We start from the raw sequence: 16841 nt of genomic DNA on the forward strand, positions 1-16841 counted from the left end.
AAAACTCTTCAGAACTTCTTGGCATAAATGGAGTAGCAGTGTAAAAGATGTATTGACTCTTCTGATTTTTGCAGGTCATGTTGCTCTGAAGTGAATTTCACAACCGCTTAGATGTTTGCATGCTTGGGATGTTTAGAAAACTAAAGAGTCTGAACAATAAAGCATGCACTTGCTGTACATAAAGGCAAGATCAAAGCCATGTGAAAACACATATTTTTTAACACAGATGAGATTTTGCTGAGCCTGGAGACTAGCCCCACAGCATTTCAGACATGGAGCAGGAATGTGCAATCCAGCTGAGCTGCTTTCTGCTCTGTGGTTTTGTTTGTGGCACAGATATAGTGATGTTAGCTGTTCCTTTCCGAAAGAATGATGATAAAGACTCTGTGAAAATTCCCACTGGGGATCTGCATCTCATTTAGAGGATGAAAGATTCAACTTTTTTCCATCAGCAAAATCCTTGGTGACATTTCAGTTGGAAAGGATAAGAGAAATGTGGCAGGATGAACAGACAATTGTGAACAGACATGGAGAGAGAATTTTTACAAGGGCGAGTAGTTATGGGACAAGTGATAGTGATAATGGTTTTTAAACTGAAAGAGGACAGATTTGGAGCAGATGTTCAGAAGACATTCTTCATTAGGAGGGTGGTGAGGCACTGGAACTGGCTGCACAGATTTGTGTAAGCCCCATCCCTGGAGGTGTTCAAAGCCAGGCTGGATGGGGCTGTGAGCAGCCTGATCTGGTGAGAGCCATGGCAGGGCAGGCTGAAATTAGATGGTCTTCAAGGTGCCTCCCAACCCAAACCATTGTTTGATCCTATGATCAGAAAAGGTGTTGCAGCAAAGACAGCCTGTCAGAAGCAGAATAGCAAACTGGATAATTATGCTTCATGAGCATTTGCCAGGGAAAAAAACAACAAACAAACAAACAAAAACCCCAAACAACAAACAAACAAAACCAACCAACCAACAACAACAAAAAACCACATTCTCTCTCTTGAACTGATGGCAAGAGTTTATAAGCCACAGTCTATTGGACTTAAAATGTTGTGAGAGAACAGAACAAAAAGGACCGTTCACCTGTTGAGGGGGATTTTCCTCCTTCATATGCTCAAATTAAATACAGACGTTTCTATTTAATTTAGTGTAGGGAAGCTTGAAGGGTGGTAGAAATATCTCTTTCACCCTGAAGAACTTAGGAAGGTTTTTCAAAGGAAAAAAAATCCACCAATCATAAGGTTTAAAATATGTTTTTTGTACAGCTCCGATCCACCCTAATCCTCAAAAACAAACAAATGAACAAACAAACAAATAAATATATTTGGTTGGAAGCAGAAGATTAGCTGTGGTTTAAAGCTCTGTCTCTTTCTTCTTTATGTTCTGGAAGAGAACAGAAAATCACTGCTGATATATTTGTGGGTGTCACAACTGCTGATGGAAATGTAAATGATGGCTAGAATGGGCATCAGCACAAACTCATGTGGATCCTCTGATAAGACTTGTTTTAATACAATGCAGTATCAGATTAATCTCCTGGCATAATCCTGGTATAATCCTGGCAAGAATCAATCACCAAGGTGGTAGATTCTGCACCTCTGATACATGTAGTGTTTTTTTTTTTTTTTTTTTAGAAATGATTTAGATGAGCACTGATTGTTTAATAACCTTGAAATTTGGCTTTGTATAGTGTGAATTTACTTTTTCAGTCTTACATCATAAAGCCAAGGCAAAGATAATTGTTTTGATGGCTTGCAAACTGTGTGTTCATCTAGAGATGTGACCAATAGACAATGTGAGTCATCTGCTGTTCATCAGCTGTTCAGGCAAGTTATGATGTCTCTGGACACCCTTACTTTTATTCTGAAATGTTTGAGTTCTGTCAAGTCTTATTTCCTCTTACGGTCAATCTTTACATGATTCACTCTGTATCATAGCTATAAATACATGGTACAAAGGTGTCCATTTCTTAAGATAAGAACAATTTGCACATTAAATAGGGATCTTAACATATAAAGCCATGAATTCTCGACACTTTCTCTTCAGTGATATAAAATTTGATGGAAAAAAAAAAAAGGAAGTGGAAGTATCCTGTTAGTTCATCAAGAAATATTTCTGCACGCAGTTTCTGAATGAATATTCAGCATTCATTTATTTATTCCTCAAAAATTTCCAGGAATTTCCTGGAAAAACCAAAGGATATTTTTTGCATGCCCAATCTAATGCCTGTCCTCAACAGGAGTACACACTTTTCAGTCATTCTCCAAGGTCTTGACAATACTGGAAAAAATAAACCAAAACATTCAAAATCCTGACAACATTTTGGAGGCTGATTTGAAGTGTTAATAAGTCTGTTTAAACTTACACAGGACCAGATATCACTCAGGCCTGCATTTTAGTATTATATTAATATATACTGGTTGTCATATGTAATTGTTTGTAGACAGTACTTTTTTTTTTTAAATGACTTTGAGATTAATTTATATACAATTTTGAAATGTTCATACTGATTTTCCATTCCCTTCAGCTCTGCAAAATGAATGGTAAAAGCAGCTGTCAAAGTGGCAAATTGTTGGGAAACCATTCCAATTATTTTAAGAGCTTTGAGTCCAGAATGCCTTCCACATATTTTGTGGGTCTCTGGTTTTATATGCATTGCACCTGCTTTAACATAAGCAATTTTGCTTCTTTTTAGAGCTGAAACATGAGATCTATGTTTGGAGGTTGACTGCACAGCGCATTAACCCTGCCAGCAGGGAAGAGACTGCTGTAAAATGCCTCTTGATGCAGAAGGTGCTGACTCTGGAGATGCTGCTGAGGAAGAAGCTTAGGACGTTCCACAAGTGAGTGGGTGCCAGCGTGTGCCACCTCCCTTGCTCCCACTCTTGATAGGATGAGCTGTAGACACGGGTGGTTTGTTGGACTGACACAGAGCTCCTCATTTCAGACTACAGCTGGAAATGATACTGTGGCTTTGCTAATGTCTTCAGTGGGATGAGACCTATACTCTTAGTTGTCTTTTAATCAGATGTGTGTTGGGGCAAGTACGAAGAGCCACCCTCAGCCTCAGTATTTTTGGAAAAAACCCTAACGTGTAGAGTTTGGAAAATATATGTCAATAGGATCCAAACATAAAGGCCTAGAAATTTCATATAACTTTTGTTTTAAAAAGATCATATGTACTTCATTATGCTTTTCTTTGCAGTAGTGACTACAAAGTAGTAAAATGCTGCAAATTCTTTTCTGCTGAAAAATTCAAGTGTTCTTCAGTGAACTGTTGAGTTTGAGAAACATACCACTATTGATTTACTGCATTTTAAAATTGTTTTGTAATCAAGCCATCAGTGTTGACCTGAGCATAGGCATAATTAACCATTTACGTATAGAAAAGTAGTTTCTATAAACCAGGACTAATAAGATGCTAACCCTATTTTGTTTAGGTTACAGCAAAACTAGCTGTTATGCAATGGAATTTGATGTCTGAGAATGGCGGTGATAAATTCTCTTAACTTGAATTGACTCTAGACTAAAGTGAAAATGAAATAGCTTTATTTATTTATTTTTTTTAATTAATAAACATGCTAATTAAATACACAGTATGAACAAGGGAATGTAAATAAGATGTCTTAAGCCATTCCAGTAATAATTTTTAGTTAAGAATTTACTTATTTTTTTTTTCACTTAATAATTTTTGCTTATATTGTGCACTTTGAACAGAGTGACAAACAAGTCTGTTACTTCAATTAAAAAAAAAAAAAGTAACATTGAATTTACAATACTCAAAGGGGAGTTTTCTGAAGTATACATGAAAATGGTACATTTAGTTTGAAAATCAGGATTTCTCCAGCACAAGTACATTTATAGCAATGTAAAAATTCATTAGTATTAACAACAGAGCTCCCAAACTGCAACCCCTACAGCCTTTTGCTGGAGGGCTGACTATGCTGATAACACAACTATTTAATAAGTTTAATAAGTTATTCAGATTGTAAAAACTTCATTATAAAATGCAAATGTAACACATATGTGTTCTGACTTGTTAGCACATGACCCTTGTTTTATCGCAGATGGGCACACATCATCTTCTGAAACTATTAAGGGAACTACATATTGCATGTAGCCAGCTCCTATACAAACGTTCATACTCTGGATGCTTGCTCCTTCCAAGCCTGTGTCACTTTTCATGAACTTAACTGTATGTACTAGTAGCGCTTGTTACAAAAGTGGGGTCTTAAGTGACCTGTAACTGGAATTTTGCTACTGACCATGTTGCACACAGTTCCTTTCTGGTATGAGATACTCCTTATGGGTAAAAGGATGATCTGGTTGTGATGAGAGGGATTTATTCCAATACTTTTGGCAGAGCTCTAATTTCACACTGGAAAAAAGCAGGTGTCATTTTCTTTCAGGCAAATTTCACAAGAAGATAAAAACTGGGAAACAAATATTCAGGAACTTCAGAAAAAAGTAAGTAGATGGCAGTTCTTCTCAGTTCCAGTGTAAGTGGACCTATGCCTTTGTATGGAGAGAGTCTTTTGAACCCAATGCAAATTTAATAACTCTCATGATAGCAGAAAAGCTGACAGGCAGGCTGGCTGGCCTCAGCTGAACAGGGTTACTGAACCACGTTGTGAGTGTTTGTCAGGTTTTATACTTATGTTCCTTAGAAAAAAGTTGCTTAAAGGATCAATAAATGATTCAGCAGTGTTTTCTTAAAATTTTAATCTATGGCCAGAGAGACCCAGGAAGTGTCAATAGGTTGTTTATAACCATGATGCATGACGGTAGAGTACACTCCTGCTGATGTACCTAATACCAATTCTAATTTACTACATTGTCTGTGACACGCCTGCTTGATTATTCAAGTATAGATAAACCACTTGCAGGAATTCTTTTTTCTTTGTTGTGCACACATTAACACTGCTTATGTCTTTTATGCCAAAGCTGAGTCTGACAAGACATGTACTCTGTAGTGGGATTAATTTCAACTAAATGTAAATGTCTAAATGTCACATCGTCTCCATCTCATTAGCACTAATGAGTACTGGCCTGTGCTTGGGAACTGATGTCCTTGGTTGGGACCTCTCTGTCCTATATGTCATACCAAAACAGAACAAGGTCAACAGGACTATCTGATTAGTTTTTACACTTTTTTTTTTTTTTTTTTCAAAGCATTGCATAAATGACAAACTTATTAAAGAGCAGAGATTTAATTGTACTTCTGTAGAGCTTTAAACTGTGTGGAAGAGACTGGAAATGAGAGATACTGAGGCTGGGAGAAGGTGATTCCCTGGGTTGGTGGTAAAAGTGAGATCAGAGTACAGAATCAGGGGCACAGTGGAAAGTGGCTGGGTCTGAGGGTGAGAGCATGAGGAGCTCTGGGCACAGGGGAACAGGAGCTGCATAGGGATTAGGGATTGGCATGTCCTTGAATGTTCCACAGGAAGCATATGGATCTGGCCTCTAGGTTGGGTTATAGCTTTTCAGAGAATAATTGCAACAAAGGGTGATTTTGTCCAGGGTTGTGAAACCACAGAGCACCTGAAGTTCTGTCTATAGTAGAAACTGTTTCAACCATACAATAATGTAATGATGTTGTGGTAAGGTTAGTTGGACACATCTAGGTGTATTCAGCAGTTAGCTGCTTGCGTTTCTTAGCTTCACATTGGGCCTTTGTTCCTACATATTCAAGATATAGTGTACATGAAATGCTTCAACTTAAATATTTATGTCTTTTATGCTGAAGAAGGATATACAATACAGGAACAGCAGTTTGTACTTCACACATGCTCTTTTGAACTTAATGCATAATAGATAGCTCCTTCTTTAATACAGTTACTCAATTCTTTTTCCTCTTTACAGCACAGAATAACAGACAAAATCCTTCTTATCAAATGCCTGACTGTGCTGGGATGTGTAATTCTTATGTTTTTTCTCAACTCATTTGTTCCCGGTGTCTACCTAGATCTTGGTAAGTTTCATAGTTTTGTTCTATTTAGTTGAAATAAATAAATAAATAAAATAAATCAAAACAACAACAAAGCCAGCCAAATTGTAAGATTTTTCTGAGTCTGTCAGTTCAGAAAGCTCTTTTCTTTATGTTCCTTGCCTCACAATTTCACCAGATTAATCAGAACAGCAGTTTCTCAGAACAGGTTTTTGAAATGCAGTCACATCTTAGTCACCCCAGGAGGAGTAGCAGGTAGAGCTCATGACTTCATTTTTCTGACTTCCCGGTATTAGCTAGGTGGGTAAACATTACAGAATGAGCAAATTTGACCTTAGCATGATCTCACTGTAGATATGAATAAATGACAAAAATTCATCCCGGAGATCAGAAATTGTTCCCAAGTAAGGAACAAAGTAGTCTGGCATTATTTCTTCAGTATAGATACCTCTTTATGTGACTTCCAGTCATCATTGCATTATCACCAGAATAAATAATTTCCCAAACTAAAAAAAGGAAGACACTATATATGTTTGAAATAAAAATAACATGTATACTTTCTAAGCTTAGACTTATATGTGTGGATTTTTATACAGTTATGTGTATATCTACGTGTGGACATGTTCTATGTGTCCTAACAATAGAACCAAATTAAAATTCACATATAACTAAAGGGGAGTCATAAAACCTGCCTGTGCATTGGCCTATGAAAATTAAAAATATATTTTTGGCTGCTGAGCACTTACAGTTTCTGAATCCCCCCACTGTGTACATCCAGTGACTGAAAGATGCAACAGTCTTGAAGAAGAATAACTCATAATGAATAAAGCATTGATTGAACTGTACTATAGATTTTTATTATGCCTCATAGGGCTAGTTTTAGCTGTACAGTGGCAATCAGGTTGAGGAAAGGGTGGCAAACAGTGACACTAGTGGCATGGCTGCTTTGTCAACTTCCTTGTTCCAGAGTATTTGTCGTGATGGACGAATCATGATGGGTGATTTAATCCAATAAATAATATTGGCTGCTAAGAAGTTCTAAGCTGTACTGATGCATTATAAGCACAAAACTGCAACTTTACTAAAGTGTAGGAAGAAGCCGGAATTGAAGACACTTGAAGGCATTTGAAGTCAGTGTGGCTAAGAATATAAGAAAGGAGCTCACATCAGCAATTTAAGAAATCAATTTTCACCCTTACTTTTCTGCCTCAGATAAGTAGACACTGAACCATGTAGGATTTTCTGAAGTAAACCCATCATCTAAAAGTGTTTTTGAAAACCCGCAGTCAGTCAGTAAAGGCCATATAGCGCTGTTTGCATATGCCCCTGGTAAGATATTCTTTCAAAACTTCAGAGTAGTTGGAGTACTAGAAGAAACCTAATAAATGATGACTGTTTTTTTGTCCTACTTCATGTCAGTAAAATAAATGAAAAACATGACATGGTTGGCAGCTCAGGTTTCTTTTATTCACTAGTTGATCTTCAGGTGTAACCTTGAGAGTAAACATGGACTGTATGTGTTCTGTGTAGCTTCCCCCTGTTCTGTATTCACAGCAAGCCTGTCAGATTAATGGAAAAGTGTTATTAAATCATATGCATAATTTCTAATAACATTTAATGGAACCTACAGACTTATACCAAGGTCTCATTGTTGACTCCTGAATTCCACTGTCTTGATGCTTGCTGCCACTTATTTATCATTACTGAAGATAGTGCTGCTATGAGTTTCTATGGATTTTAGTCCTCCAGTGCATGCAAATAAATTTCCTAAAATACAGCACTTGCACTCTGGTGGTTTGGTTAAATTTGTTCAATAAATTTTTTGCATAAAAATGAAAGGAGATTGTAGTTCAGTGTTTAATTTCCTAACAGAATAATGTTTTATACAGAAGCTTATGTGTTAGAAATCTAATAACTTTTAATTGCATTTGGAAGAGTGAATTAGAAAGATTATAGAATTCTTTATCTGTCCCCAGCCCTGATACAATTTTTCCATTATGAACTTGGAATCATTGATATAATTTGAGGGAACTGACGTTTTAATTTAAATTATAAAGTTTGCATACTTAACTCTCTTTTAAAATGCAGAACACTTTTCTATTCAGCTTTCTTTTACCTGCTCATCAGTTTGTTTAGTATAATTCTATGAGATATGAAAGATTAATATGGAGACTTTAAATAAACAAGTATGCCAAACTTTAGACTTCTACAGTACTTTCATTCTGTTCCTATGGGATATTACTTTGTTGATAAATCATTGGTAAAGCATCTCAGAAAAGATAACAAGAGAGGAAAATAAAGCCCCTTTGATGTTTCTACTTGGCTCCTATTTTGACTTCAAGTTTTAGGCAGGCGTGTCTAGAGCTTTGAACTATAATGAGTTTCCCCTACAGAGACAAAAGATTGTTTTTTTTTTTTTTTTTTTTTTTTTTTTTTTAAGTAAAATAAAACAAGAGATTTTATTGGAATAGAATCTAGAATATTTGTTTATTTATATTAAGGGATGCTCAGATTGACCAGTTCAGACAGAATAGACAAAATCAATTTATAAGCTCCTTCCTTTGGGGTAGGTCGTTTCTCTTTGGTTTGGTTTCAGTCATTTCAGTGATTTGCTGAGCTACTGTGATCTCTGTGCAGTTCCTTTGAGTATCCATCACCGCTGTTGCTCTGCTTTTGTCTGCCTCCCTCAGTGACCTCTGCATGCGGTGGAAGTACCTCATTCCTTGCAGACCCCTTACAATCATTCTTCCTTCCACCTCTGGACCCTCTCTTCTTACGGCAAGGTTCAGTCATTTCTGAGACAGTGGAAGGTCCTCTCCTCCTTTTAAAGGGTTGCAACAGATGCTTTGATAATCCTTATGGATCCTTTCCAACTCGGGATATTCTATGATTTTATGATTCTTTTGGTCTCATCTTCAGGAAACCTATGCCAGTGCTATGTCAGCTACACAGTAAAGAAGTGCCTCCTGTGTTCCAGTTTGTGCCCATTGCCTCTTGTCCTGGCACTGGGCACCACTGGGCTCCATCTTCATTGCATTCTTTCTTCAGGTATTTATAAACATTGATGAGATTCCCCTGTGAGACTCCGCCATATTAAACAGTCCCAGCTCTCTCAACCTCCTCATAGGAGAGGTGCTCCAGTCACTTGATCATCTTGGTGGACCTCTGTTGGACTCTTTCCAGCATGTTCATGTCTCTCTTTTAAAGGGTGCCCAGAACTGAACTCAACACTCCAGCTGTGGTCTCACCAATGCTGAGTAGGAGGTGAGGATCACTTCTCTTGACCCTCTTGTCCTGCTGGCAATGCTTCATCTAATGCAGCCAAAAATACCATTAGCTTTAGAAGCAAGGGTACACTGCTGATTCATGTTCAATCTGGTGTCTCCCAGGACTCCAAATTCCTTTGCTACAGAGCTGCTTCCCAGCTGGATGGCCCCTGACATACTGGTACCTTGGGTTATTTCTCACCAGGTGCAGCTTTTTGCACTTCTCTGTGCTGACCTTCATGAGATTTCTGTAAGCCCACCTCTTCAGCCTGACAAATACACTTTGGATGGCTGCACAGCCCTCTTGTGTGTCACTCATACCCCCTGAGTTTAGATTCTCTACCTAGAGAATCTCAGTCAGGTCCTCATCCATCCTCTGGTAGAGCTCCATGTACTCCAGCAGTCATAGACTGCAGCACACCCTGCTCTTCTCCCCAGCCTGTTCTTTCCAAAGAGCCCGCATCCTACTTCTCCAACACTCCAGACAAAGGAGCTATCCCACCACATCCCCATGATGCCAATAAATCATAAACCCTGAGGGAGCAATCATGTCTTTTTGTGTTTCTGTTGAGTGGTTTTGTCTTCACACCATTGCCTGATCTCAGTCTGGTTCCTTTCATGCTGTGGATGCTTGTGATCCTTCAGACACCTATGTTGAAGCTAATTATCTTCAGCTGCCCTTAAAATAATCTGTGCAGGAGATCAATAATCAGTGGAGGTGATTAACCACTGTGATGTGCCTGACCTGCTTTAGAGGGGTAATTCATGAAAAGAGTCACTTTACGTTATTTCACTCTTCATGTGCCAGAGGGTCTCTTCTCAATTTATACTGAGTTTCAGTTACAGATAAGAACAAAACCAAAACAGGTAGATGGAATTTTGGTTTGGTTATTCATTTTTGGGGGATTTCAGTATTAACTAAAATCAGATGTAGTATTACTAAACAAAACAGCGTTAGTAAAGAACCTATACATATGAACTTCTAAAAAAAATATGATTGTATTAATTTAACAATCATGGTTACCATGAACTTCCTGGGTACTTGGACAAGTTCTATAAATCAACATGCTGCATCACTTCTTTCAAGAAAACCTCCTAGACGTAAAATTTCCCTGTTGTCCTTTCTCTAAAGCTAAAGTTCCTCAATATTTATATACAACGGTTATCTTGTTTGCTGAGAACTCATTTATGTAGTTAAATCTAGTTTCTCTTGGAAAACTCTCCCCTGTCTTCTATATTCACTATGGTTTTACTTCTGACTGTGAGGTTGCACAGCAAATTCTGCTGTAGATACCTTTGAGAATCTGTCTCCTTTCAATTTGCTTTGAATAGTTGTATCTTGCAGCATTGAAACTTTTAAAATCTGTGATTGAAACAATGGAAAAGGAGGGAAAATGTTCTTTTCATTTAATTTAAAATATTTTTTTGTTTGGATGGCCATATTGTGCAGAGCTCCTTTTTATTTTATGGCCAGGGCATTGAAGGAGAAATGCGTTCAGTAGCTGTAGATACAAAAGTCTCCTGTTATCCTGTCACTCCTTTGGATGTCAGTTGTCATATTTTCTGACTAATTTCTGTAATTTACAGAAAATTTGTTGAAATTCACAGGAGAAATTAAATACCTTAATTAGATAAATGCATCAGCAGAACAAAAAACAAAACAAAACAACAACAACAACAAAACACAACTCACAACAAATGATTTCTACAGAGAATGTTATGCAAATTATAGCAAACAGTTTGTCTTAACCTGCAGAGGAGTGACACCTCAACTTCAGGGAAGTGGAGTGGCTCTGAAATCCCTTCCATATAATTTCTCTTGGTTTTCAACCTGCTTTTGTTTAAGTGGATATGCGCAATTTTCAGTTAACACTGTAGTTTACATAGGTGAACCAATAAATCAGAATAGATTAGAGACTGAGTGATACTTTCCTGATGATGAAGAAAGTCCTTCATTACCCTAAAGAACTTCTCAAATTTACTTGAATTTGGTATTGAATCACAGAATGTCAGAAGTTCTGTACTGATATTTACTTGGCTTAGAAACACCAAATCTAGTTCTCCATTAGTGCATTTTAATAACTAACTTAATCCATTTTCTATTCTGCATTATTTTCAATAAGTGGTAAAAGAACTTTTCTGTAGCAATGATTCTTCCTTAAAAACTTTGAGACAGACTGCCAGTATATGTAAGAGATTTAGCAATGTTTGACTAATGCCAGAAACCATAAGCTTTGAGATCTTTGACTAAATTGTTTAATTCTGTTTAATTCTGACTGTTTAATATCACACAGGTGAAATAAATGTAGTCTGTGCTGTTTTATTCTGAATGTTTAACTCAGAAAGCTGTGTAAGAAGAACTCTAAGAATTTTAAACAGCTCTTTGAACTGTTATTCTGGAACATTTTTCTCATCTACCATTGGTGGTAAATAGCTTAAACCATCTTATGCTACTCTTTGGTATGATGGTGGAGTTATATATATCTACACTGTTTACAAACAATACAATCATATATGCAGAATGAAACAAATTAGGTTTTCAAAATGTGTTTGTACCCATAGGAAGGGTAAGGAAAACAGTGTTTATATTTTGGAGATGCTTGCTTTCAGGATAATTTGTGCAGATCTTGTGAAAGGTCCGTTATAGAACTATTCAACTTACTGAAGAGTTATTATTTCATAAAATGTTTGAAAAACAAACAAATAAAAACCCAAACCACTTCACACAAGATCAATTTAAGAAGCCACTGTATAATTGTTTAGTGCTTAAGAACAACAAAAATCCTGGTGAGACAAACAGCTATTAAGCTATAAAAATTGGTGAATAACATATATTTAGGAAAGCATAGGCTTAATGCCAAAGGCTACATTGTTAAGGTTAGCACATCTTGCACCATTTTGTTACTGAATCTAACATTTATCTCCAGGCTAACTAGGAGCTGACATATTACCTGTTTTAACTGAGGAGAGCTTATTGACATTGACTGCTAAGTAACTTCTCAAATAAGACTGAATTATCAACTATATTTAAATCTGTTAGAGACAATATTTTTTCCCCTGTATTTTTTTGTAAAGCTTTCCAACCTGGTTTGATGAGATAAAGAACCAGATGCAAAGCTTGGGAACCAATGTTTACGGACCTTTTCTCAACAGCTAAAAATATCATCCAAATAATCTGTGGTTGCCTGGAAACTCCTTCACACATTTCAGTGAGGTAGATTGTTTTGGTCCCCAAAACATTTGGATTAGGGATGCCTTCTTTGCATAGAGCAATAGGCTCCAGCTTTCAAAGTATCTGTGATGGTGTCATGCTCATGATATTGTGGGCAAAAAAGAGAACCTCATTATATCTGTAACTATGAATTTATTGTTAGTCTAATTAAAACTGTTATCAGTTTAAGCAAAACAAAACAAACAGTTATTGTTTGTGTACTTATGATAACACTAACACATTGAGTTACTTAATGAATACAAAAGCAAACTCATTAACAATTAAAGCTGTTGCTAATAAATAAATAAATAAAAATAATAAAAAGACATATTCCTAGTATCTACCCCTTTTATACTAATGTTATGGTTACCCTTTGGTGCAATGTGGGGTGCAAAAGTTTACAGCTTTAGGCTGAGTAGAGACATGACGAGTTGATACCTTCAGGTCTTTGCTTGGGGTAGCATTACAAAGGTTTCTTTCTCCTCTTTACCAGGAGATGTATAATGCTGATGGTTTCTTCCTTCTTGTGCTTGAGTCGACTTGAGCTCAATTTTATCCATTTTTTGAAACTTCATGCCTTGCTTTTTAAAATCTTGTCTTCAATTCTACATTAAGTTCAACTTTGTCATATACAGTGTTGTATTTTACATACCTATTTCTTGTCCTTTTTTTTTTTTTTTTAACTTCAAAAATAGTTTTTGACTCATGTCTAAGTTTGCATTATTATCCCTAACTACTGGCTGCTGAGTTGCTGATAGTCCTAGAGTACTCACTATCATCCTATGCCCTCACTTTCAAGACCTTTCCTATCACTTCACACCTATACTCCTTTATGCTGTGTTATTAGGCCCAGGTCATAAGTAGTTCATTATACACAGCATCAAAAATTGTAATTCCGAGCTATACAGGAACTGATACCAATATGCATGAAGCCACACAATTATACAAAAGTAAGCAAAAACAGAATTAGGTATGTTTTCTAATTTTATGTTTTGGATATTTTTGTATCATCTTTCATAGAAATACAGAATATAGAATTTCATAGAATCATTAAGGTTGCAGAAGACCTCCAAGATCATCTGGTCCAGCTATCCCCCCACCACCATCACCCAATAAACCATGTCCCTAAGCACCAGGTCCAACCTTTCCTTAAACACCCCCAGGGGCGGTGACTCCACCACTTCCCTGGGCAACCTGTTCCAATGCCTGACTGCTCTTTCTGAGCAGAAATGTCTCCTGATTTCCAACCTGAACTTCCCCTGGTGCAACTTGTGGTCATTCCCTCTAGTCCTACCACCTGAAAGAAGAGACTGATCCCCAGCTCCCCACACCTTCCTTTCAGGTAGTTGTAGAGAGCAATAAAGTTTGAGCCTCCTCCAGAGCAAACGACCCCTGTTCCCTCTTCCCTCAGATGCTCCTCATAGGACTGGTGTTCCAGCCCTTCACCAGCTCTGTAGAACTTCTCCGGACACTCTCCAGGGCCTTGATGTCCTTCTTTTGCTGAGGGGACCAAAATTGAACACTGTACTCAAGGTGCAGCCTCACCAGAGCAGAGCGAGACTGATCGGATAACTAATTGTTTCTTTTTGCTTTAGATTCTTTAAATCCTGACCTTGTAATGGTAAACAGAACAACAAATTATAGCATCTGACAAAAGTATCCAGCCTACTGTAGTAAGATACCTTAGCTTTTAGGTGCTCTTCTCCTCTTTGAAAGCACCCAGCCCTTTCTGGAGTTCCTTCCAGCTTCTTGAAGCTGTGGTTGCAGCCCTTTGTTTTTCAGGAGGTATCAACTACTACTGTCAATGGAGTCTGGATCATTTGGCCTCATTTAGTACTCTTTTCCTCTCTGCTTTTGCTTCATTCATCTGTTCTGTTTTTTGTTCTGGCATGTAGTAGTATTCGCTTAAATTGTTCTGTATTTTTACTTGAGATCAAGAAGAGTACTGTACATGACTGACCTTCTGGTCTCTGAGTATGTAGCATGGAGATTTGATAGTGCCATGAAGGTGCACATTGCTTTAAGATGAGAATAAACATAATTGTATTTACAAGGTTAATATATGTTTGATTCATACTGATGTTGAAAAAAATCCTGGTCAAGTGTGTATGAATATGAGTTAAAAATAAATTTGACAATTATTTTGTAGTACTCAGAATGTTGGAGTGGAGCTAAATTGATGCAGTCAGCATTGACTATGACTCAGATAGTCCTGTTCAGATCTTAGTTATTCTTCTTTCTCAGCATAACACATTCTTTCTGAAAATAAGAGAAATCTGTTTTCTGTGGTCCTTGCAGTTTTTATTTCTCTGAGGCTAGTCTTCAAAAAAATTACACCCTTGAAATTGGCCAGTCATCTTTAAGAACATGTAATTAAACATAGAAATTATTCTCTGTCCTTGCAGTTGCCTGTACACTCAATGTAAGAAAAAACAGGAATCAGCAGCAGTTGTATCTGCTAGTGAACCTTTTGCATTTTAGTTCTTTAGGTCTTTCTTCTAGAAAAGTTGAGCTTCACTTTATCTTGATATTTGTGTCTTCTTAAATTATTTTTATCTTCCAAGAGCCAATGAGGCTACAGCAATAGTGGTTTTTTTTCAGTGACCTTTACTGAGATAATATTATAATTTTTTAAAGACAGATTGGTACAATATACACAGCTATATGTGTCAACTTATCTTCTCTGTTAGATGTAACACCTTGCTATAGCAATCTCCAACCAAGGTTTCTTGCTTACAGCATTCTAGCTCGGATGCCATTTTAGATTGTTCAGGAGAATTAAAAAAGTTGGGTGTTGACATTGCCACACCGGTGAATGTGATTTCTCCATTCTGACCTGACAATACTACAGCTCTGCAGTAAAGTCCAGCCCACCCCGCCCCTATACAAAGAGGCTGACCTGTGATTACAGAGCAGCTAGTCCTCTGCTTCTTTATGATACACTTCTTGCTTTTAACTTTAAAAATTTCCTTCTATCAGCGTAGGTTTCTGTTTTGTCTGCCTTTCATAGATTTATAGTTTCCATAAACTTCTTTCACATTCCTTTCTATCTTGTATTCTACTAAGCATTTTCTGTTGCAGTGTAAACTGTTCTGGACTGTCACTATCATAGTTCTGTCCCCAAGAAACAGTCTTAAGCTTGGTTCTAAAAATAGCATAGAACAGGTACAAATGATTTCTATGAAGCTATGCCAATAAAAAGAGACTGTTCAAAAGACCAGCAAGTTGTTTTTAAGAGTGTAATTTTATATATATTTAAAATAATATCTGTATTAAAGATAAAACAGTGCTTATGAATTGACAATTGTTGCTTATTCGGTATGACTTTAGAATGTACAATTTCATGACTGATAAAACTAAAAAGAGGAATTGACAAAAACCTAAATATAGGGCATTTTAATTCACATCCAGTAGTACTGATGAAATGTATTACATAAGTAGAGTGAGCACTATGGTAAATGTCTTTAGTTTAATTGTTTCATGCAAATATTTCTATATAAGTACATAAGAGTATAATTGAATGAATGCTTATACATACCATTACAACTGTAGCATAGAGTATGAAGGACTGACATGTATCTTTAGGTTAAGTTGTGAAGGGTTATAGAGGTATCTGGACTTCTGATTAAGCTGTTGGGACACAATGATGAACTTTACTTCCTCATATATTCAATTACATGCTATGTAAACCATGATTCAAAGGTAAGAGACAAATATGTTCTAGCCTGTTATGGATGTTGTGGGCTAGGAGTGTTTTCATGCAATTCACAAAAAGTTGCTGTGGCCATTTTGACAAGTAGAAAATTGGTAACATCAAAGCAAAAGAATATCCTGCTTTGCTCAGTTACAAAAAATCCATGTATCCATTCCACTGTTTCCAGAAAGGAGAATTATACTTTGATCTGGTAGATGCTGGTCTGGCTGATTCTTAAAAATCCCTCTTTACTTCTCAGCATGTATGTGATTCTGCATACTGTGTAGCTTGAGTCTTTCTCACTGCTATTATGCCTCCTCACTCCCTTTTGTCCTATCCATTACTGCCACAGTAAACAGATTGCTCTCTCCCCTCTGAATAAGCCTGGTATTTGCCTGAAGACTTGCAATTAAATCTTTTTATCTTTTAACTAAACATCCCAGAATCTTTTAATTTTTCATCAGAATTCAAGTTTTCAGACTGTTAACCATACTTCTCTGTCCTGGTTTTCTAATGGGTAGGCATCTTACAGTACACGATTTCTGGGTTTACTGGTGATGAAGAGAGAAAAGGCTGCTTCACAGGATTTGCTGTTTTTTATCCTGACCCTGGATTTCAGGAGGCCATTAGGTTCTGTTGTGATCCACTGTATTTCTTGAGTCTTTTCTGCAGAACTGTTAGGTATTCAGGTGCTTCCCAGCCTGGATTTGTGTAGTTTAAAATC

The 16841-nt window shown here is 36.9% G+C and overlaps 1 protein-coding gene across 2 annotated transcripts in view; it reads left to right on the forward strand.

Moving 5' to 3' along the window:
* OCA2 (OCA2 melanosomal transmembrane protein) overlaps positions 1-16841 on the forward strand; it is a 195874-nt gene that overhangs the window by 110987 nt on the left and 68046 nt on the right. For both annotated transcript variants that reach the window (XM_013104470.5, XM_021275880.4), the window contains 3 exons: positions 2695-2842; positions 4409-4466; positions 5862-5970. In XM_013104470.5, the coding sequence (XP_012959924.3) occupies positions 2695-2842; positions 4409-4466; positions 5862-5970 (315 nt within the window). The remainder of the gene's footprint in view (positions 1-2694; positions 2843-4408; positions 4467-5861; positions 5971-16841) is intronic.

This window comes from Anas platyrhynchos, chromosome 1, assembly GCF_047663525.1.
Source record: "Anas platyrhynchos isolate ZD024472 breed Pekin duck chromosome 1, IASCAAS_PekinDuck_T2T, whole genome shotgun sequence".
NCBI classification, from domain to species: domain Eukaryota; kingdom Metazoa; phylum Chordata; class Aves; order Anseriformes; family Anatidae; genus Anas; species Anas platyrhynchos.